Genomic DNA, 22359 nt, shown 5'->3' with positions numbered 1-22359 from the left:
AAAAGAATTGACCTTAATTATATTTAGCAAAGCAAGGTCGGCATGTCAGATACGGCTACTTCACCCACCTTCTTTTTCCCCTCCCACTAAGCGCGCTTATACACCAAACACCATATCGCCACGTGTCGAAATCTCCTCCCCCACACTGATCGGACGGTCATAATCAGTTCTCAACTAACCCATCGGCTAACCCCACCCGACCATCAATTACTCTCTCTATAAAACGCCGCAGAATTCTGGTAACCCAATCAAATCCCTCCGATCAAAATTTCTCTCCCATTTCTCTAATCTCCGCCGCTTTCCATGGCGCTCAATCACCAAAACGGCACCACCGCCGCCGCCGCCGCCGCCACATTGAACCTTTGTAACACCAACGGCGACTCTTATTCCGACCCGTTAAACTGGGGTGCGGCGGCGGAGGCGATGAAAGGAAGCCATTTGGATTTAGTGACAAAGATGGTGGAGGAGTATCGAAACCCGGTGGTCCGGCTTGGTGGCGAGAGCTTGACGATTGCTCAAGTTGCCGCCATTGCCAACGCCGCCGGCGGGAATGTCACGGTGGCGCTGGCGGAGGAGAGCCGAGCCAGGGTCAAGGCCAGCAGCGATTGGGTGATGGAGAGTATGAATAAAGGAACCGATAGCTACGGCGTCACCACCGGCTTCGGTGCAACCTCCCATCGGAGAACTCGACAGGGCGGAGCTCTTCAACGAGAACTTATTAGGTCGGTAATTAATTTTAATATAAATTATAAACTTAAATTTAAAATTTTATTTAATTTTATCTATTTATTTTTTTATAAGGTAAGTAGTTATTATTAGGTATCTCAAGCTTTTTATATAATTTATGAAATATAATGTTTAAAAAAATCAAAATTTATGTTTTTTTTATTTATTTTTAAATAAAAAAAAAAAGGAGATTGTGGTTGGTAAAATTTCCGAATTTTGTAAATAATAAAAAATAATTTTAAAAAATAAATAATTTTTAATAGATTAATGAACTTTGTGGTAGGTAAAGGCCAACTTGGAAATAAAAAATAATAAATTTTGAAGTCTTTATATTATACTTAAAATAATAATAATAATAAATAAATAAATAAAAAGAATATCGTGGATCATTAAAATCTCAATAATTTAATTTAAATTTATGATTTTGTGTAGATATAAAGCATTCGATTATTTGTATAATTGACATTTTATTTTTTATTTTTGATTCAAAATGACTCAAATTATTTGACCAATTAAATTCTGACTTTATTTTAAAAAAATAAAATCGTTGATTTATTCAATTTTCATTCAATTTGTTGAGTTGCATATATCTAATTAATTTCATTAATTTATTTGATAATCATTTAATTTTAATTGTTTGACATTTTTTTGTTTCCTTTCACAGGTTTTTGAACGCCGGAATCTTTGGCACCGGCGCAGAATCTTCTCATAAACTGCCACCGGCGGCGACAAGAGCCGCCATGTTAGTAAGAATCAACACTCTATTACAGGGCTATTCCGGCATTAGATTCGAGGTTTTGGAAGCCATAGCCAAGTTTCTAAACCACAACATTACTCCATGTTTACCACTAAGAGGAACCATAACAGCCTCAGGCGATCTAGTTCCTCTGTCTTACATAGCTGCCCTCTTAATCGGACGACCAAATTCCAAAGCTGTCGGACCTTCCGGCGAGCTCATTAACCCATCCAAAGCCTTCGAGCTAGCCGGAATCCATGGTGGGTTCTTCGAATTACAGCCTAAAGAAGGCCTCGCGCTTGTCAATGGCACCGCCGTCGGGTCTGGCTTGGCGTCCATGGTGCTTTTCGAAGCTAACATTTTGGCTGTTTTGTCTGTCGTCTTGTCGGCTGTCTTCGCTGAAGTTATGCAAGGAAAGCCCGAATTCACCGACCATTTAACGCATAAATTGAAACATCATCCAGGACAAATCGAAGCGGCGGCGGTAATGGAACATATATTATCCGGCAGCTCTTATGTAAAATCAGCTCAAAAACAGCACGAAATCGACCCATTACAGAAGCCAAAACAAGACAGATATGCATTAAGAACATCCCCACAATGGCTCGGGCCACAAATTGAGGTCATCCGAGCTGCAACGAAGATGATCGAGAGAGAAATCAACTCAGTAAACGACAACCCATTAATCGATGTGTCAAGAAACAGAGCATTACATGGAGGGAATTTCCAAGGGACACCCATTGGAGTATCAATGGACAACACAAGATTAGCCATAGCTTCAATTGGTAAGCTCATGTTTGCTCAATTCTCAGAGCTGGTAAACGATTTCTACAACAATGGGTTACCTTCAAATCTCTCAGCAAGTCGTAATCCCAGCTTGGATTATGGATTCAAAGGAGCTGAAATCGCCATGGCATCGTATTGCTCTGAGCTTCAATTCTTAGCTAACCCTGTCACCAACCATGTCCAAAGCGCCGAGCAACACAACCAAGATGTAAACTCATTGGGATTGATATCATCCAGAAAAACAGAGGAGGCCGTGGAGATCTTGAAGCTGATGTCCACTACTTTCTTGGTAGCCCTTTGCCAAGCTATTGATTTGAGACACTTGGAGGAGAATTTGAAGAACACAGTGAAGAACACAATCAGTCAAGTAGTGAAGAAAGTTCTAATCACTAAGTATAATGGCGAGCTTCATCCGATTCGATTCAGTGAAAAACATCTGCTTCAAGTGGTTGATCGAGAACAGATATTCAGTTATATTGATGATCCTTGCAGTGGTACATACCCATTAATGGAGAAGCTAAGACAGGTTCTTGTGGATCAAGCTTTGAGGAATGGGGAGAAAGAACAAGCTATGAACACTTCGATTTTTCATAAGATTGGAGAATTTGAGGAAGAACTAAGAACACTACTGCCAAAAGAGGTAGAACATACAAGAATTCAATTTGAAAACGAAAACTCGACGATTCCGAATCAAATCAAGGAATGTAGATCATACCCATTGTATAAGTTTGTGAGAGAAGGATTGGGGACGAGTTTATTAACAGGGGAAGAAATCAAATCTCCTGGGGAAGAATTTGATAAGGTGTTCTTAGCTATTTCAGGTGGGAAGTTGATTGATCCGATGTTGGAGTGTTTGAAAGGGTGGAATGGTGTTCCTCTACCTATCAACTAGATGGTTTGATTTATGATTTTGTTGTTGTTTTGATTTGTGTTTGTTCGTGTTTGTGTAATAGGAACCACAAAATTGGGTTATGTTCGGGAGCGAGCAAAGTAGCTCGATTGATAGTTGTGTTTATATGTAATGTAAGAAGGAAATAACGACGGGTTTAAACGAATTGAATCGAACTCTTGGTTTACTACTCGATCTACCTCGATTACGTCCTTTTTCATTTGAATAGGAGATTGACCGAGTATGAATATAATAGTAAATCACTTTGGCTCTTCCTTCAAATTTAGGGGTTCTGGAATGGAAACCTTGGCTTGGTGATTACCTTTCTTGAGCCCATCAAGGAGCTCAAGAGCTAATGAGTAGCCTAACCTACTGAGCTCGGTTCTAACTGAGTCCAGGCGTCTACTTGTCACTAGCAAAATCTTTGCTTTTAAATTTATAAAAAATAAATAGGAGTTTAGGTCGGATTGTCAAAGGTTAAAGGCAACGAGTTTTGGTCTAGTTAGTCAGATGTTCTGGTTGATTCACTTAGACAAGTCAAGAAAAGTAAAAAGAAAGAAAAGTACGAATGATGACACAAAAGGAAGGATGAAAGGTACCACAACTCACCTCCACCTAGCTTTGAAGTGTCGGTTGTGATAGAAGCAATTGGAGGTGAGTGATTCTCGAGCCATGCCCTAGTCGTAAAGCATCTCTAATCGAGTTCGGCCTCCTATTTCGTCCACTGAAAAATTAAGTGTATATTAGAGATGTCTGTTTAACTCGGGCTGTCACTCCAAATAAAGTGGAGAAACATTCTTTAAACCAGGAACGAGTGAGGGATCAGAGAGAGATTTCTCCCTATTAGCTATACGGGTAAAGAGTTTATATTCTCGTCCCTATCCTGGCCCCGACCCTTCCCCCACTATATATAATCAAAACTAAGACACAAATAAAGGGATGGAAATTGAAATAAGAGACGGGGACAGAGACGTAGACAAAGAAGGCTTCCCTGTCCTCCCCGAAATCAAAATTGTATTTAAAAAATGCATAAATAATTATTTATATTATTTTAATTTGGTAGAAATATGGATAAAAGGTTTACTGAACGAGTGACTCAGCTAGTATCTAGAAATTTCCTGATCATTATTGTGGAAAAGACATATTTACCCTTCTCAAAGTGCTTAAAATCAAATCTGCGAGGATACAATTTCCTCATCGCTCAAGAAAACCGCTTCTTCGATATTTCTGCAACTTCACTCAGTCCGATCGGCTTTCCGTCGCTTCACCGATAATGGCCGCCGCTGCTCCTCCGCCGGCTCCGACTCCAACGCCAACGCCGCCCAACACAGTTCCGGCGGGTTCTACTCCAATCGGTCACCCTCTGTTCTCACGAGTTCGTCTTGCTACCCCTTCCGACGTCCCTCACATTCACAAACTCATCCACCAAATGGCCGTCTTCGAACGCTTAACCCATCTCTTCTCCGCCACCGAATCTGCTCTCTCCGCCAATCTCTTCTCCGATCCGCCGTTCCGATCGTTCACCATTTTCATCCTCGAAGTTTCCCCTAAACCCTTCCCCGAAAACTCCCCTCATAACGCTAACCCTAACTACACCCCCGTCGTTCACATCATCAATTCTGATCTCCCTGTGGAAGATCCAGAACGGGAGATTTTCAAATCGGAAGATGAAAACATCGCGGTTGCTGGATTTGTTCTATTTTTCCCCAATTTTTCATCCTTCTTGGCGAAGCCAGGTTTCTATATAGAAGATATCTTCGTGAGAGAGTGCTACCGGNAAAACATCGCGGTTGCTGGATTTGTTCTATTTTTCCCCAATTTCTCATCCTTCTTGGCGAAGCCAGGTTTCTATATAGAGGATATCTTCGTGAGAGAGTGCTACCGGAGGAAGGGTTTGGGGAAAATATTGCTGTCGGCGGTGGCGAAACAGGCGGTGAAAATGGATTACGGGAGAGTGGAGTGGGTGGTGCTTGATTGGAACACAAACGCAATCCAATTTTACGAGGAAATGGGTGCGCAAATCTTGCCGGAGTGGAGAATCTGTCGACTCACCGGCGATGCGCTTCAGGTTTATGGAAATACTAACTGAAACTAATGGAGTTTTCACTATTTCTTTACGCGTTTTGTAGCTTTTTCATTTCACTTGAAGAATCTGGAGAGAATTGCTTATGCAATTCCCATTAGAGTGTCGTCTTATCAGTGTATGGTTTTTAAGTTAATGTTAATCTCTGAAGTTTTTGATCATGATCTGCAGTGTTCATCTTCATTTTCTGCCATTTTCATGAACATTATTCTGCTTAATTCTGAATCTGATGTGGGTTTGTTTTAGAATCTCTAATTTGACTTAGAAATGAAGAATGATAAAGGTTCTGAACTGTGTGCTTTTTGACTTAATTGTGAACCCATTATTGATAATTGCTTGACACTGTGGCTCTGATTCTTAAAAATGTTATGACCCATTGCTTCTTCTTCCTCGTTCCAAATGGTTTAAAGGTCCTATTGGTTAGCTTTGTAAGGATTTGGATTGTGTATTGCGTTGACCGGATAAATGGGGTCCCAGGACGGGATTGTGTATTGCGTTGACCGGATAAATGGGGTCCGGGGACGGGATTGTGTATTGCGTTGACCGGATAAATGGGACCCGGGGACGGGATTGTTTATTGCGTCGACCGGATAAATGGGACCCGGGGACGGGATTGTTTATTGCGTCGACCGGATAAATGGGACCCGGGGACGGGATTGTTTATTGCCCGTATTGCGTCGACCGGATAAATGGGATTTGGGGAAGGGACTATGTATTACATTGATTGGATGAATTGGATTCGGGGACGGGATTATGTATTATGTAGACCGGATAAATGGGAGTTGGGAACGAGATTATGTAGATCGAGAAATGGTAGACGGTGGGAATAAGAAATTTTTGTAGGGACGAGAAATGAAATAGGTGACGAAAATGAGTACGAGGAAGGTTTTTTTATTATTAAAAAAAAAAAAAACACAAGCATTATCAAACAAGATACGTGAATGGAAAGTATAGTGGGGTTAAGCTTTTGTTGTTCCTTGACGTATTGTATTTGGAGTGGGACATTCATGTTTTGTTTGGCAATAAAGCATACTGCAAGGGAATTAATAAACTTCATAAACTATATATTATATCAAGTATAAATCTTGACCTTATGTTAAAAGGATAAAAGTGTTGTTTTATTTTTCAATGATTAATTCATATTTATCTTAGTCATATTAAATCATTAGTGGGTAAGCTATAATAAGGCCTACTTTTGAATTTGTGTTGAAACAGAATGTGGAAATAATTTTTAATCAGTTTATTTTTTATTTCATTTTTAAACTTCTTTATAATTCTTAACATTATAATTTAATTTTAAATAAATCTCAATTTACTCAATAAAAACTAATTCAAATATTAAATACTAAACAAAATTAAATGAATATCAAGCTTATAAAAAAGAAATAAACAATAAATAAATGTAAAGTAATATTAAATCATTTAATTTTTTTATTTTCGTCTAATAATGATTATAATAAGACTTTTTCATCCGAGTCCAAATGGTCAACATCAAAGTTGGATTAGTGGGAGAAGTTTGGTTTATAACATTAATCTTGTATTTTTCTATATATATATATATATATTTCAAACATTATATCATATAATATACATCATCATAACTTATATATAATATACATCATCATGATATCCCTCATTGCATATAAACTTCTACAAAATATCTTCTATAATTATGTTTACTCTTTTAATTTTTTTTTTAAATATATATATTTTTTGTCAATTGCTTAATTTTTAAATTCAATAACGGTCTCACATTTATTTTTTCATAAAAAAATATAATTTTTAATTATTATTATTATTTTTTTCATATCTATTAATGTCACTAAACAACTATGTGACTTTATTGTTTCTAATTGATAAAAGACGTGTAGAATACTAAATATTTATTTATTTTTATTTAGTCCAAGAAATAAATAAATTATGTTTAATTTTAATTAATCTTTTAAATATTATGAATATTGAATTTTTCTAATATCCATGAAATTATACAACTTTAAACTACGATTTAAATTAAATAATAATTTTAAAATGCACGAAAATAGAGTTTTTTTTTTTCAACATAAAAATAAATGTATGAAAATGCCTTTTCTTCTTAATTTCTTTTTAATTATAAATTAATCCCTGGAGGAATCAAAGGCTAACACACCCGCGTGGAATTGCCGGCGTAGAAAATTATCGGACGATTTTATTTTAATTTTTTTATTTATTTTCAAGAACCGTTTCTAAACTCGGCTCTTCGTCGTCGTTTTGGGGTTGTCTTCTCCGATTGACAGCGACATGACTGAAAGTATTCAATTTCTGTTGCAGACAAAACCCTAGATTACTCCACCACCTGGATTTCCCCATTCAGACGCTCAATCTCGACGGCGACGGCGAAGACGACGCCGTTTCTGTCCTTATGTTTTCTGATCTTCGATTTCGTATTTCGTCACTCCGATGTGCAAATCTAAGAAAAGCACGGATGTGATCGAGCCCAAGAGCCCTAGATCTTCTCGCCATCAACGAACATCGAAATCCTTCGCTACTGCGTCGTCTTCGCATCCGGATCCGTCCAGTTCTGTGGATTTTGCGAGTTACAATGTCACCACTACGGATACGAAATCGAGTACTAAGAATTCGTCGAAATCTTCCGCTTCTAGTCGCGCTTCTCTTGCTAGTTTCAAGGAATCTCTTCCCGATAATCCTCTGATTTACGAGTTTTCTGAGATTCGTTCTGCAACGAACGGTTTCATCTCCAAACCGTTCTCTTCGTCTTCGTCCGCCACTTCGTGGCGGTGCTTAATTAGGGGAAAAGACGTTATCGTCTTCCAGCGGAAATTGCTCCGCCCGATTGAGTTGCCGGAGTTGAAGCATCAGTTGTCTGTTATCTGCCGGAGCCACCATAACAATCTGGTGAAGCTACTCGGCGCGTCGATTTCGGGGAATTATATTTATTTGGTGTACGAATTTATCGCTGGAGCAAGTCTCGCAGAATGTCTTCGCAATCCGAGGAACCCTAATTTTACCGTCCTTTCGACCTGGATTTCTCGGATGCAGATTGCCGCCGATTTGGCGCACGGACTCGATTACATCCACCATTGCTCTGGATTGGACATGAAATTCATCCACAATCACATCAAGAGCTCCAGCATTGTAATAACCGATGAAACCCTAACTCCGAAAATTTGCCATTTCGGCGCCGCGGAGCTCAGCGGCGAGTTGGCTATGGTGGGGGAGGAGGAAGAAGGAGACGAATTAGAGATTACGACATACAGGCAACCAAAGCGGTCGAATAGTAAGAAGATGAAATTGGAAGGGACGAGAGGGTATATAGCGCCGGAGATGATGGCGAACGGGACGATGAGCCAGAAAATCGACGTTTACGCGTTCGGAGTTGTGATTCTAGAACTGATCTCCGGCAACGAGGTGTTGAAATACACGTTCGAGGAGGGGAATCACGGCGGATATGTGAGAGTGAGTGTAATAGAGACAGCGAGAAAGGCGGTGGAAAGTGGGGTCGGTGGGGTTCGGACATGGGTGGATCGGAGATTGAAGGATTCTTTTCCGATGGAGGTGGCGGAGAAGATGGTGGTTGTCGGGTTGGAATGTGTGGAGGAGGACCCGGATAAGCGGCCGGATATCGGTCGGGTTGCCGTGAAGATATCGAAGCTGTTTCTGGAATCGAGGCGGTGGGCTGAGAGCATTGGGAAGCCTGTCGACATGTCGGCTTCATTTGCTCCTCGGTGAAAGCATGACAGGGGAATGTGAGACGACAGTCGGCACACACTGTACATCAATTTTTTTTTTTCTTTTTGGTAATTCTTCTTAATTAAATTTAATTTCCGCTATTTTTTGGGGTCAGAGTTTAATTTTTAATATAATTTTGGAGAGATTTTAATTTTTTTCTGGGCGACATTATGTGCATAATATTAGTATGACATGAATTCTTTATATATCTGCCCATAAATAAACGGGTTCCTTCAAAGTTTATTATTATTTTATCTCTTATAAATTTATATTTATTTTTTTAGACAAGCTCCCAAATTTTGGCTGTGATTCTGTGATNACGGGACGATGAGCCAGAAAATCGACGTTTACGCGTTCGGAGTAGTGATTCTAGAACTGATCTCCGGCAACGAGGTGTTGAAATACACGTTCGAGGAGGGGAATCACGGCGGATATGTGAGAGTGAGTGTAATAGATNTTTTTTTTTTTTTTTTTTTTTAATTATTATATTATTTAAATAATGCTATATTAATAATTAAAATTTTATAAAATTTAAATATTAAATATTTACGAGTCATCACTGACATTAATATCAATTAATCTTTTTAGGAGTAGAGTATAATTTGGTGGGGGTTAAGTTGCGATCCTATTTTTCGAGCTTGTTGGTTAATTGGGTTTTCGAGCTTGTTGGTTAATTGGGTTTATCGGACAAAAATATGTTAACTTTATTGAATTTTCGATTTTCAAATAATTCAACTCAATTAAAAAAAATATAATCCAACTTTTGGGTTGGAATAGTCGGAGTTGATTTGGTTACTGTGTCATATGAACACTTCCAATTTTAATGCTTAGCGTTAAAAATTTACATCGAATCGCTAGTCATGTTCTAGTCATGTTGGGTCGGTCGGTTCAATGTGGGTACATCATTTCCATTTTTGCTTGGATTGATGTTGGACTATGATGGCTCACACACATAAGTATCAGAAAATAATCTCACGTTTATCGCCATGTTTCAAAAATACTAATGAACTTTCAAAATTAACATTAAAAAGTGAGATAATTTATGAGGTGTCGATAAATAGTTTCGTCCACATGTTGTCACTGAAATTTATTTTCGAAAAAATAAATGTTAAATGTGTTAATAGTACCTATAAAATTTTATGGGTATTTTAAAAACATGGTATTAATAAAAAAAAAATATTTTTAAAATTTAAGGGTATTTTTTTTGTTAAGTATTTTTGAGAATATTAAGAGTTTTATTTATTTAGCTTAATAAATTAGAATTTGGTTCGACTATCTATGGTCGGATAAGATAGAAGGCGGTTCAATGTTCCCGGGTTGGCCCGACCCGATATGCGGATCCGGATCAAGTAGTTGGAGTCGAGGCTGAAGCTGAAGCTGAAGTTCCAAATTATTCCGAGCAAATTCTCTCATTTGCCAGAGAAGCAGAAGCCATAGCCATGGGGAGCTTGTGTCTTCCTTCTACTTTTTCTCCTCGTATTCGCTGTTTAACTTCAAGAAATTCTATGGCAATGGTAGGTTTGCTCTCTCATCATCCCAAGCCCTTAGCTCCACCCTTCGTCGCCAAAAGTTTCCGTTTCATTTCACTTTCATCTTCAACAAAACCGCCCAGAAAACTTCTCCAAGGTGATTTTGCAGCAATTTCATTCTCTTCATCGTGTTTTCTTCCCTTTTTTTGATGCCATATCCTAATTTGTTTGTTACCTGCTTCGATTTCGATTGGAAATTTCGTAACTACTTGCGCATTAATTCTCAAGACTATTGGGTGACCAAATGTGTTGAACAAATATACATGAACAATCGTTGGTGATTGCTGGATATTATTTCCTCTGTGAAATTATTGAAGTGGGAGGGAGGAGAACGGTGTTGAATGGAGGTTTCTTTTTTCTTTCTACGTGTTATTATTGTCGCAATTTCAAAGATGGAAATTAAACAGAGTTTACAAGTAGAACCTCTAAGGATAACATTCTATTTGCGGTCTGAGCTTATTCTCTATCGTATCCACTCATTTTCGGTCAGAAAATTAATTTGCCACGACTGATAATGGAGGGCTTTTCCAGTTAAATGATGGAGATGGAAAAATGAATCCGTTCTCATGATCTTATTATGGAGCTGAAATTAGCACAGTAATTAGCGGGAAGTCAAATTTTATGGATCACCATAAAGTAATCGTGATTGGTTTTAGCTAATTTTTTAATTTTCTTTCTTCTAATCCCAGCTAGATTGATGTTATTCCCCTCTCCTTTGGTTGCACTGCGGAAATTTGATTGTAAACATTCTCATGTAGATAATCAGTGTTAGGACAATTTTCTTTTCTGGAAAAATAGGGAATTGGTTATGTAGTTCAGCTAAGAAGTTCAATGCGATTTTTGGAAGTGAATAACTTATTGTACTTTTCAAGCAGTGAGGTCAGTGGCTACTCCTGCAGAAGGTATTGCTGGGTTTGAGAGCATGATCTCTGGTACTGAGCGGAAGTATTACCTTCTGGGTGGGAAAGGAGGTGTTGGAAAGACAAGTTCTGCTGCCGCTCTAGCTGTGAAGTTTGCAAACAGTGGCCACCCCACACTTGTTGTTTCTACTGATCCTGCACATTCGTTAAGTGATTCGTTTGCTCAGGTGAGGCACTTATTTTTTTGAGTTGTGCTGCGAACTTCAAGTGGAACTCGAAAACGTGATAGATGAGTGGTTGCTTGTAGGATTTGACTGGTGGTACGCTCGTACCAGTTGAAGGTCCTGACTCTCCGTTATTTGCTCTTGAGGTAACACAGGAGTACTTACTGTATTAATGTCTCTAGTCCTTTTAGGTATATCTATTACATATGGTCCATGTAGAATTATAGATATGGGAGTAAATTCTAGGAGCAATTTACTTTCTTCTTATTGTGGTGTTACTCTGACGAACCCAGTGAGTAAAATTTATATCATGACAACAGATAAACCCTGAAAAGGCTAGGGAGGAATTCCGTAGTACAGCTCAAAAAAATGGCGGAACTGGTGTTAAAGATTTCATGGATGGCATGGGCCTTGGAATGCTTGTAGACCAGGTATGTATGAAAATTGCTTTTAGTATAGAGATGTGTCAAGTGATACGCTGTATACTCACCCCTTAATCACACTATTTACTACATTACATGATACTGCTCAGATGTTAAACACTAAACTAATAAGTTTCACGCTTGCACCTGCTTGTCCAAAATGAAAAACACTTGAAAGTTCTCAACTATTGGGACGAGGATGACTATGCAATGTTTAAGATGCCATATGGGTTAGAGGCTGAACTTCTATATAGGTCTGAAAATAATGGGTCTCGGTCACTTTGACTTTCTCTCAATTATTTTAAAACCCATGTAGACGGAATATAATAATGCATAGCCCTTTGTCATAGTGTAATTATTTGACTGGTTGCTTGAATTTGCGTGAAAAAGTTAGGAGAGTTGAAACTCGGAGAATTACTGGATACACCACCTCCTGGTTTGGATGAAGCTATAGCAATTGCCAAGGTATATATTAAACCATTGGTTAATCTGTTTTTTGTTTGTGCTTGACGTGTATTTTGGGGTTCTTCATGATTTTAATTCTAGTTATTTCCAGGTCATTCAATTTCTTGAGTCTCCTGAGTATAACATGTTCACTCGCATAGTTTTCGACACAGCACCCACGGTAAGCTATCCAACATGTTCTCAAATTAACGGCTTAGTCCATTCATTTAACATTCTGTTCTCTGGGTATCAGGGTCATACTTTACGGCTTCTATCCCTGCCAGACTTCTTAGATGCTTCCATAGGCAAGATATTAAAGGTATGATTAATTAATAACGACAGCTTAGTTCTGGATTAAAATCTTAGTTGTAATTGACTGTTGTTTCTACTATGGATGCCGACTGGATTTCCTGATTAGATCTCTGAATTCAACGCATCACTCACTAAATATGTTGTTGCTCTCATTGCTGTTTTAGTTTTTTGTTCTTCCTTTTCTCACAACCTCAATGAATGTTTGCTTAATTTAGCATTTTGCTTCAGCTTTGAACTTTGAAGGAGTCGTATTTGATTGATTACCTTTCCCTTGATCTGCATCTTTTGTGGACACCAGACTGCAGTATGAGATCTTGCTTGAAATGTGTATGGAAACAATCTTACTTTTTCATTGAGGCTTAATGTTCGTGATGGAATTGGAAGTATTATCATTATCTCAGAATCATGGTAGTACTGGAAACCTCGGAACATTTTTTGTGGTATATTTTGTGTGATCTTAATTTGTTTTCGCTTATGATTGTGAGTCGATAAGCTTGACTTAGCAAAAGAAGTTATTATCTTGGAGAAATTTTAGGATAATTGTTAGTGTTATTAACTCGAGCAAGTTTAGAAAAATTGTTATCCTTTTGTTTAGTAGTTGCTCACTTGGAAAGCATAGTGCTTATGGTTCTTCCGTCAAAAGAAACTGTTTTTTTTTTGCTTCATTTATTTGATTCGGTGTATTTCGATCGTGAGCTATATCCAACAATGATACGGTTATTTGAGATTGATTATGAACAATTGATCTATTTCAAGTCCAATAATATGCCTCTCTTATTCTCCTACTTTCTTTTTCCTTTTCATCTCTCTATTTTTCTCGTTCTCTTTCCTGCTTGTTCTGCATCAATTGTTTATATAAACTCTGTTGCTGTTTCTATTGCAATTCCTCTTTGACCTAAATTTACCGCAAATCAGATAACTTATGTTTTATGGACAATACATGGTACTCCAACAATCTATAGACTATTTGTTAGATTCTTCCTGTCCCTACTAGTAGTGCATCTCTTTTTTATACTTTTTTTTAAAAAAAATTTAGGTCTTCTTTTTACCTATTATCTGGACATTTAATTTTCTCTTCCCACTTAATGTTTCAGCTTAGACAAAAAATAGCATCAGCAACCTCAGCCATTAAGTCTGTATTTGGACAAGAAGAAAAGCGGCAGGATGCAGTAAGCTAACTATCATGGAGCTAATATTAACCCCATTTTGATATTCCATTAATTATGTTTGTCTTATTCAGGCTGACAAATTAGAGCGTTTGAGAGAGAGAATGGTAAAAGTTCGCGAGCTTTTTCGTGACAAAGAAAGCACAGAATTTGTCATAGTTACTATCCCCACGGTACTAAACAATTTTATCATAGTAATATCTCATGCGTTCCTGGCTAACGATAGGCATGAGCTTATCCACCTTTTTTTTTTTTTTTTTTTTTTTCATGAAACCTATATACTTCAATCAGGACATTTTTATTCCATTGAATTCCACTTGTTCAACATGACAAGATTCTGAGTGTATCACTCTGGAAAAATTGGTCTACGTCATTGTTGGTAGTGGTATCCATGTCATGAAGTTGAATATATTCAGTTTTGGGTAGATGACAATTTGTGGAGTAAGTAAATGTCTTATTCCAGAATAAACTGTATGGGAATTGAGTAATGAATAGTCAGAGTATTAGCTTTTAGTTCTACCTGAGCTCATCGTATATGCGAGTCACTCACTTTTCGTATTTTGTGAAGGTTATGGCTGTGAATGAATCATCAAGGTTGCATGCCTCTCTAAAAAAGGAATCTGTCCCTGTCAAGAGGCTCATTGTCAATCAGATTCTTCCTCCATCTGCAACAGATTGCAAGTTTTGTGCAATGAAAAGAAAGGTAATGAGAAATGTACAACAATTTGTTTACATAACCTTCTTAGTGATCATCAATGTAAATCTGCAACAGCCAAGTCCACCACTGGCAAGTCCACCACTGGTGCCAACCACAGGCAGTTGTTGTCCTTCAGGACTTTTTCTTTTGGGCTTCCTCTCAAGGTTTTTAAAACACGTCGGTTAGGGAGAGGTTTTCACACCCTTAAAAAAAATGATTTGTTCTCCTCCTCAGCCCATGTGGGACCCTCCAATACACCCTCCTTTAGGGCCCAACGTTCTTGCTGGCACACCGCCTCATGTCCATCCCCTTTGGGGCTCAGCCTCCTTGTTGACACATCTCTCGGTATCTCGCTTTGATACCATTTGTAATGGCTTAAGCCCACTGCCAGGAGATATTGTTCTCTTTGGGCTTCTCCTCAAGGTTTTTAAAAGGCGTCTACTAGGGAGAGGTTTCCACACCCTTATAAAAAATGCTTCGTTCTCCTTTCCAACCGATGTGGGATCTCACAAAATCTCTCATTTCAAATGCAAGCTGCGTCATTCATTTTAAAACATCTTGAAGCTTTGCATATGTTGATCTTTCTTTATTGAGCTAAAATTATGCATATGTTGATCTTTCTTTATTGAGCTAAAATTATTACTTAGTACAGGAACGTAAACATGTAGTTAAACTGAAAATGTTTCAGGATCAACTGCGTGCTTTGGATCTCATCCGAAATGATCCAGAACTCTCGAGCTTGATGGTTATTGAGGCACCATTAGTTGATGTCGAGATTCGAGGTGTTCCAGCTCTTAAATTTCTTGGAGACATCATTTGGAAATGATTATGTTATCCAAGAAAACACAAAGCAATTTGCAGGTATCTTTTTTATTTCCCTCTTCTATGGATTTTTTTTTATCCTCGTAAAAACTTTTGGATATACAGAGAAAAACACTTCCTACCCCAAACACATGACTGTAAGAGAGCGAGAGATACATCTGCCAGCCAACTGAGGAGTGCCGCAGGTTCAGATTGAGTAGCTCTGCAGTTGAAATAGAACAAACACAGGTTTTATCTAGAACTCATGAGATTTAGTTCAAAAAACGAAAAAAAAAACTGAAGGTGCATCACGTGGTTAGCACAGGATGTTGCCTGAGAATGAATGTTATGTATTTTTTGGGATATGTTTAAAAGTATAATAAGATGAATCATTTTTAAAAAGAATCTGGGACAGAGTCCATTCTCTACTAATCTTTAGGTAGATTTTGCAGGCTTAAGTGCCCGAGACTCGGTTTGATAGACCGTTTTTATGGTTATATTACAAGTTTGGTCTTTCAATTTTTTGTTTTTGTCTAATAGTTTTTTTTAATGGGTTCCTGAATGTAAAAATGTCGAATAAGTCAATTGTGTGTTTAGTAGGTCGATGATATATTCTACACTTTTCTAAAATTAACGAGTCTCTTAGACATAAAGTGAAAATTTGTGTTCAATCACACCAAATTTTTGATTTATGTCTATTAGGTTCTTGAATTTTAAAAAAATGTTAGAACATGTCAACGATGTACTAAAATCGAAAGTTTATAAATTAGTCCGACACTTTTGCAAGTTCAGGGACTTGTTTGACATAAAGTTGTACGTTCGGGAACTGAATTAGTAATTTAACCATTTTTAAGTTGTTAATCCGATATCTCTTAATGTTTTAAGCCCTTGCTACCAAGCACTGAGAATTGCATATTTGTTGTATTGCTGAACACTTGGATTTCACTTTCTTATTGTTGAAACCTTAGTGTTGGGCATTTGAATCAGGTTTTTGCTGAAATGGGTGACAATATTCCCAATGAAAGGTGACGTTTATGCCCTCAATAACTTTTTCTATATATTATAAATTATTTAGTATTGGATGAAAGTCCCGCTAATTTAGGGAATAATCATGATTTATAATCAAGAAATACTCTCTCCATGAAGTCTTTTGGGAAGCCCAAAACAAAGTCATGAGAGCTTATACTTAAAGTAGGCAATATCATACCATTATGGAGAGTCAGTGTGTTTGTAACTATTTTATTTTTGCTTTTTAATTTTATTTTTTCTTGTTTTTTCATCATTTTTTTATATTATCTTTATAATAATTCTCATTATTGTTTAGAAAACATTTAAATTGTTACTCAAATTTCCAATTTTTTCTTTTTAATTTTCAATATTTGACGAGATTTTTTAAAATACACATTTTCTCGCAAATCACGGATAAAAAAAAAGTGTTTATAAGATCAATTTTTAAAATATAAAATGATTATTCATTCCATGATTTGACTTTAGTGGTGTTCCATTATTTATGATATTAAAAAATGGAAAAATAATAAAGTCAATGCATCTCTAGAGTTTATTTCATCAAATATATATATATTTATTTTAATGTTTAATGTTTGATTTGTATTGGGTGAGAGTTTTATTATATATAATTAAAGTTAATATTTTTGTTGGAAGGAAAAAATATTGGTTAAATTACCATTGTACCCTCTTAAAGTCAAAAGCTTAAATTTAATTAATTGAAATTTATTTTACTTATTTTGCTTTCACGTCTTGTTAATCAAAAAATTTAAGCTTCATGTACCAATAAATTATGGGCACGTATATTTTTCTTATTCTTAATGTATTTTTAAAAAATTATTCAATTAATTCATTTAATATCAATTATATAATTAATTGTAATTAAAAGCCATCAAAGCTAATATTCAACATGACATTTCAAAATTTTCCTTTTATTCATTTTAATGGGTATTTATAATTATTTGATGAATATATTTAATTTAAAATTAAGAGATTTTTTAGACATAAATTTTAAATCACGAGTAAATAATTTTTAATTATATATATATATAATTCTATTATAAAATCAAAATATTAGAATTAATCGAAGGAGTTATTGGATGTTTGGTGAAACCTCGTACATAAAAAAAGATAATAAATCTAAATAAATAAATAAATAAGAGCTTAATTAAAATTTTAATGGTGGGGGAGAGAGTATAAAAATGACGCGTGGCAGATTTACCGGTTCAGCCGGTAGGTAGTAGCGGACGCTGGACACGGGCGGTTCTCAAGTTCCAAAACAGCGGCTCTGACGACGACGCTCCCCCACTTTCAAGAAAGGACGCTTGAACACACACACTCCAAATTTCTCACATTCTCATTCCCAATTCTCAATTCTCCATTCACTTTGTTTTTCTTGTTTGATTCCTTTCCGTTGCGTTTCTGGATTGGTTTGAATTTGTTCGACGGTTGATCATCTGTGTTGCCCACTGCCTCTTGCTCTTTGTTTGTATCTACACAAACCTTTTCCATTTTTGTTTCTTCTTATCGCTTTGATTCTTCTTTCCTTTTCCGCAAGTCATTCCTTGGATACTCAGGTTGGTGATTGTTCTTTTAATTTCGTGAATCGATTTTGCCTTTTTGTTTCGATCTTCTGCGTGACTTCTCGTATTCCTTGCTTGATTTTTGGGTTTGTTTGTATTTTGAGGAGTTGTTGGCCTTGGAAAATCGCTTTTCAAATTAGGGTTCTTCTCTGTTCGTGTTTATGCCTTTTTATTTTTTAAGGAAACTTCATCCTTCTCTTGATCAAATAAGCAAATATTAGCAATTTCTGCTACATCCCCCACGGGTGGCCTGGGAATTTTAAGACTGCGACTGTTTTTTTTTTTGGTTAATTTTTCGGATATATCATATGTTTTACATTGCACAAATGGTATTTCAGGTTTGAGTTTGAACTGTGGAATTTTTCTTGGTGGTTGTGTTTTTCCAGGAAATATTGGATTGTTAATTTTTTATATTCTGGAATATTTGGCGCTTTTTGTGGGTAAGAATGACTGTCAGTCATGATCTTCTCTCTCTTGATTTCAGTTATATCTATCCATTGGGGGTATTCCTTAGGTCAATCAGATGTAGGAGAGCCCAAAGCTTATCGTGTGCTTTTCAGGGTTATGGAAACGTACGATGTCGATCCTGATGTCATGAGATGGGGCCTTCATCTTTTAGATGTTTGTACCTTTACAAATGACAGTTCTCGCAATACTGTTACTGAATATAGATTTGACCCGAGTTATAGTCAAGTGGCATATGTCAATGAAGGTTATTGTGAACCGTGTACTGTGAATTTGGAGAATGATGAGGCTATTGCACACGCTTTTCAAGAAGAGATATCTAGAATTGATTCTATAGAGCTTTCTGGGGTATCTGATTCTGGGGAAGACCGTCTGCAAGCATCTGTTCTTGCACAGGATTGGCTTGGCCCTTCGTCTAGGCATGACCCTTTTGGTAGTGATAAGTCATCAGTTATTTGGTAGTTTCTGCTTCCAGGTTGTTGTCACGTTTAGTTTTTCCTAATCAATTTTCGACCTTATAAATAGGACTTGAGGGTGATCAGAAAACAACTCTTGGCAACGACATAAAAGTTGGGGAGACGGATGATCTGAGAGGCAACGAGGTGGAGAAAATGGGAAATCTCTCTTCATATCACCACAACACAGTAGATAATCCTTTTGCGGATGAATGCTCTTCATATTCATTGGAAATAATGGACGAGTCTTCACTTGATGGTGAAGTGGGCAAAAGACTGAATCAAATCGTTCCGGTTCCGGTAAGTATGTGCGTAGCTTTCGTGAAAAATTCCTTGGTTGATTGTGTTATTCAATAATATATACTTTTATCTTTCTTTTGATTATGAGTTTATCTTGAGTTTGGCTATATCAGTTTCTTAGCTTCTTGTTCTATGTCCAAGTTGTTCTCTTGAAGCTTAGACGTATTTTGTTTTCTGTGTTAATATTGGTTAAAAAACTTAGGGGGTCTATTTTAAATCTCGATTAACAAGAAGTTCAAAAGTGGATACTTTATTATTCAATCTTGACAAAGAGGCATCAAACTCAAAAAGACACATTCTACCCATATATTTCTTACTCAAACCAATGCCTCCAATTAGAATCTTGAAAGAAAACTGATACCCTGAAAATAAATCTGACTAATAAAAAATAAAAAATCGTTCTCGTTAATTGCAACAAGGAATTGGATTAGTCCGCATATTCTATAAACTAGTTATGAATAATGCTTTCCAAGAACATCAGCATTCCTAAGGAATAATGAAGAGAGAGCTGCCCAGGGCCCTTAGAAGACTTGCAATGACCTCTTGGGTCTACCATTGACCAAAGATGGTACTAGATTGAATGAACAACTAATTTAACTCTTCCATCTCCCCGAAATGGATATAACTTATGGAAGTTTGAACAATAGGAAGCTCCAATTAAATGATCGTTTTTAATTTTATTACTGATGCTTCCCTCTTATTGCTCTAAAAATAATCAATGTTTTACTACCGAAATAATGAAGACTTCGATGCCTGATTTTCTAAGCTCAAGGCTAATGAGGAGCTATTTCTAGAAAGTGTAAATTCTTCCGTAGACTGTATATAATAATTCAGTATTTCTTGAACTTAAAATCCAGTTGTATTTTCTGTTCTGTTGCAGCATGTTCCCAAGACCATTGAGAAGATACCTTCTGCTGATGAAGAGATGTCAGATCATCAACGACTCCTTGAAAGGTCGTGAACATGTTGCATCATCAGTTTTGCATTTAACGTATTTGAACAATGAATCATATAGTGGATGCTGCTTTTGTAATGTCTAAGATGGGAACCAAACGTTTTGCGTCTGAAAATTTACTTCATATAAGAAAATGAGCTCATGTTTAAATTATTCAGAGAAAATATTCGAAGAATTAGTGGTAGCTTAGCCAACCTTGCGTCGGGTAACTTCTTACAAAATTTTGATTCATGCACGAAGTTTTTTGCTTTAGTTTCTTCACAGCTGGTAGATTTTCCCCTTCTCGTCAGTGCATTGTTAGAAGTTGGCCATTGATTCATGAAGTTTCCCTTTTTGGCCATGCAAAGAAATTTCCTTTCAAGGAGTTTAGGGGAAGACTTGAGAGTTTCAGATTTTGCTTTTGTTTGTGCAGTTTCTCAGCGCATATACTAAATGCTGTAAACATATCTTGCTTTTAGTGCACGTAGTCTATGCTGTTAACTTGTTTTGCTAGTCTTCTGTTCCTTCATTTTCTGTGATAAAAGCTTAGGTTGAAACATCTAGTTCATGGATTACCGTTATTTATTTGATGCATATGATGTAAGCGTCTGATATTTGAACATTCTGGCCTTTTCTAGATTGCAGTTGTATGAGCTGATCGAGAACAAGATTCAAGGAGATGGCAACTGTCAGGTTGTGATTATTTAACAATTCATTTAGATGCTCTCTGTTGTAGTTTATGTTTTGTTTAATAAGCTCTTGTTGGATTGGCCTGAACTGATGCATCATCACTTCAGTTTCGTGCTCTATCAGATCAACTATATCGGTCTCCTGAGCACCATGATGTTGTGAGAGAACAAATTATAGCACAGGTATGACTTTACTGTCCCAATGCATGATATACATGTAGGTTTGACACCAGAGTTACCCCGTATTAATGCGTTGAAACCATTTTCACTTTATTGATGCCATCAGCTAAAGTTTTATCGAGAAATATACGAGGGTTATGTTCCAATGGCCTATGACGAGTATCTGAAGAAGATGAGCAAGTAATCATATCCTGTTTCTTTTAATTATTGTTAGTATTTAGGTTTTATCAACTTGGATGCTCATCTCTTATTATTGAAACGAACCAGGAAAGGAGAATGGGGCGATCATGTTACACTACAAGCTGCTGCAGATTGGGTATTGCCATATTTCCTTCTCATTGTGGATTATAATATTTGAGCATGGAATGTGGGTTTAGATACCAGAAGAATTAGAAAAATCTAAGTCTAATGTCTGAAAGTTAAGAAAATACAATATTTTTTGGTAACTTGTATCGAATACGAGCATGAGAAGCAACTGTTGCATTTTCTTGCAGTTTGGAGTTAAGATATTTGTGATAACTTCATTCAAGGATACATGTTCTATTGAAATACTTCCAAAAGTTCAAAAGTCCAAACGAAGTAAGATTCCTAGACTGATTTCTTTTCAACACACTGAAACTTTTGTATTCTCTTTCAAGTTTTCCCCCCTTCATAGGAGGAGGCTTATGAACTTCTTGGCTTGTGCAGTTATTTTCTTGAGTTTTTGGGCTGAGGTGCACTATAATTCAATTTATCCTGAAGGAGGTAATTTTTTTTTTTTTCGTAACGGTTGAACGTGTAGTGTATGTTGTATGTCTCGTTAGGTTAACCCGAACGTAGTTTAAATAACAACCAAGTAACAATTTTTTTCGAGTACGGAAACGAGTGAAGCTATGTTTAAAGAAGTTAAAAAGAAGAGATTATTTGATTTTCAGAAATCCCAACTTCGTACGCGAAGAAGAAGAAGAAATGGTGGAACTTTTGAGTTTAAAGCTTCTTCCTTACACACGGAGTGGTTAGGGTTATTATAGAAAAATGGTTGATATTTTCTGTGTTTTCTTCCTCTTCAAAGGCTGATGATTGCTGATGGATACCTCACTACTTCATTTCTTCTGTAAATATTTGCACATTAATTATTTATTATTACTATTACTATTATTTATTATTATTATTATTATTATCCATCATATTTTTGTTTGCTTTTTGCCTCACTTTCCGGCTCTAGGGAGAGTCCTGCCCTGTAAATTTGCTGAGAATTCAAGATTATATTTTAAACCACCCTAATTTTGTACATTGTATTATGACCTACTCGAATAATACTTCCTTTGTTTTTTTCTTTCCATTCACTCGATCTCTTCTTTCCGTTTC

The 22359-nt window shown here is 36.7% G+C and overlaps 5 protein-coding genes across 11 annotated transcripts; all 5 read left to right on the top strand.

The window, feature by feature from the left end:
- Positions 1 to 262: 262 nt before the first annotated feature.
- LOC111801921 (phenylalanine ammonia-lyase G4-like) lies at positions 263 to 3326 on the top strand. The gene is made up of 2 exons (XM_023686156.1): positions 263 to 722; positions 1391 to 3326. Exons 1-2 carry the CDS (start codon positions 304 to 306, stop codon positions 3138 to 3140), a joined length of 2169 nt encoding a protein of 722 aa, XP_023541924.1. The 5' UTR covers positions 263 to 303; the 3' UTR covers positions 3141 to 3326.
- A 1004-nt stretch (positions 3327 to 4330) lies between these two features.
- Positions 4331 to 5384, top strand: LOC111801928 (probable acetyltransferase NATA1-like). Of its 2 annotated transcripts, none has more exons than XM_023686168.1 (2): positions 4331 to 4812; positions 4921 to 5384. In XM_023686168.1, the coding sequence occupies exons 1-2, from the start codon at positions 4411 to 4413 to the stop codon at positions 5224 to 5226; spliced, it is 708 nt and encodes a 235-aa protein (XP_023541936.1). In that variant the 5' UTR covers positions 4331 to 4410; the 3' UTR covers positions 5227 to 5384. The 2 variants fall into 2 exon arrangements, with proteins under 2 accessions (XP_023541936.1, XP_023541937.1); XM_023686169.1 differs by having other exon boundaries at positions 4331 to 4873; positions 4982 to 5384.
- Positions 5385 to 7338: 1954 nt separating this feature from the next.
- On the top strand, positions 7339 to 9187 carry LOC111801923 (lysM domain receptor-like kinase 3). Its single transcript, XM_023686159.1, has one exon. The coding sequence runs from the start codon at positions 7657 to 7659 to the stop codon at positions 8944 to 8946; it is 1290 nt and encodes a 429-aa protein (XP_023541927.1). The 5' UTR covers positions 7339 to 7656; the 3' UTR covers positions 8947 to 9187.
- A 1133-nt stretch (positions 9188 to 10320) lies between these two features.
- Positions 10321 to 15806, top strand: LOC111801925 (ATPase ARSA1-like). Of its 3 annotated transcripts, none has more exons than XM_023686162.1 (12): positions 10321 to 10572; positions 11351 to 11562; positions 11643 to 11705; positions 11880 to 11990; positions 12372 to 12446; positions 12538 to 12606; positions 12679 to 12744; positions 13832 to 13906; positions 13978 to 14076; positions 14472 to 14606; positions 15289 to 15461; positions 15528 to 15806. In XM_023686162.1, the coding sequence occupies exons 1-11, from the start codon at positions 10386 to 10388 to the stop codon at positions 15424 to 15426; spliced, it is 1230 nt and encodes a 409-aa protein (XP_023541930.1). In that variant the 5' UTR covers positions 10321 to 10385; the 3' UTR covers positions 15427 to 15461; positions 15528 to 15806. The 3 variants fall into 3 exon arrangements, with proteins under 3 accessions (XP_023541930.1, XP_023541931.1, XP_023541929.1); XM_023686163.1 differs by having other exon boundaries at positions 10350 to 10572; positions 15565 to 15806; XM_023686161.1 differs by having other exon boundaries at positions 10350 to 10572; positions 15289 to 15806.
- Positions 15807 to 16385: 579 nt separating this feature from the next.
- Positions 16386 to 22333, top strand: LOC111801927 (OTU domain-containing protein DDB_G0284757-like). Of its 4 annotated transcripts, XM_023686166.1 has the most exons (12): positions 16386 to 16426; positions 18376 to 18429; positions 18550 to 18887; positions 18980 to 19209; positions 20090 to 20163; positions 20782 to 20836; positions 20941 to 21015; positions 21119 to 21192; positions 21280 to 21328; positions 21507 to 21591; positions 21700 to 21756; positions 21927 to 22333. In XM_023686166.1, exons 1-12 carry the CDS (start codon positions 16401 to 16403, stop codon positions 21974 to 21976), a joined length of 1167 nt encoding a protein of 388 aa, XP_023541934.1. In that variant the 5' UTR covers positions 16386 to 16400; the 3' UTR covers positions 21977 to 22333. The 4 variants fall into 4 exon arrangements, with proteins under 4 accessions (XP_023541934.1, XP_023541933.1, XP_023541935.1 ...); XM_023686165.1 differs by lacking the exon at positions 18376 to 18429 and having other exon boundaries at positions 16405 to 16426; positions 18474 to 18887; XM_023686167.1 differs by lacking the exons at positions 16386 to 16426; positions 18376 to 18429 and adding an exon at positions 17681 to 17983 and having other exon boundaries at positions 18474 to 18887.
- Positions 22334 to 22359: the final 26 nt, after the last annotated feature.

Source organism: Cucurbita pepo, chromosome LG09 (genome assembly GCF_002806865.2).
Source record: "Cucurbita pepo subsp. pepo cultivar mu-cu-16 chromosome LG09, ASM280686v2, whole genome shotgun sequence".
Taxonomy (NCBI): domain Eukaryota; kingdom Viridiplantae; phylum Streptophyta; class Magnoliopsida; order Cucurbitales; family Cucurbitaceae; genus Cucurbita; species Cucurbita pepo.
The sequence above is the reverse complement of the archived record's forward strand: the minus strand, read 5'-3'. Positions and strand labels throughout refer to the sequence as shown.

Bases quoted from the DNA above. Each gene is read 5' to 3' on its own strand.
- LOC111801921 (XM_023686156.1), top strand. From the start codon at position 304: ATGGCGCTCAATCACCAAAACGGCACCACCGCCGCCGCCGCCGCCGCC. The intron at 723-1,390 runs GTCGGTAATTAA...TTCCTTTCACAG, and splicing joins CTTCAACGAGAACTTATTAG to GTTTTTGAACGCCGGAATCT.
- LOC111801928 (XM_023686168.1), top strand. From the start codon at position 4,411: ATGGCCGCCGCTGCTCCTCCGCCGGCTCCGACTCCAACGCCAACGCCG.
- LOC111801923 (XM_023686159.1), top strand. From the start codon at position 7,657: ATGTGCAAATCTAAGAAAAGCACGGATGTGATCGAGCCCAAGAGCCCT.
- LOC111801925 (XM_023686162.1), top strand. From the start codon at position 10,386: ATGGGGAGCTTGTGTCTTCCTTCTACTTTTTCTCCTCGTATTCGCTGT. The intron at 13,907-13,977 runs GTAAGCTAACTA...TGTCTTATTCAG, and splicing joins AAGAAAAGCGGCAGGATGCA to GCTGACAAATTAGAGCGTTT. The intron at 14,607-15,288 runs GTAATGAGAAAT...AAAATGTTTCAG, and splicing joins TTTGTGCAATGAAAAGAAAG to GATCAACTGCGTGCTTTGGA.
- LOC111801927 (XM_023686164.1), top strand. From the start codon at position 18,449: ATGATCTTCTCTCTCTTGATTTCAGTTATATCTATCCATTGGGGGTAT. The intron at 19,210-20,089 runs GTAAGTATGTGC...GTTCTGTTGCAG, and splicing joins ATCAAATCGTTCCGGTTCCG to CATGTTCCCAAGACCATTGA. The intron at 21,757-21,926 runs GTAATTTTTTTT...TTTGATTTTCAG, and splicing joins TTCAATTTATCCTGAAGGAG to AAATCCCAACTTCGTACGCG.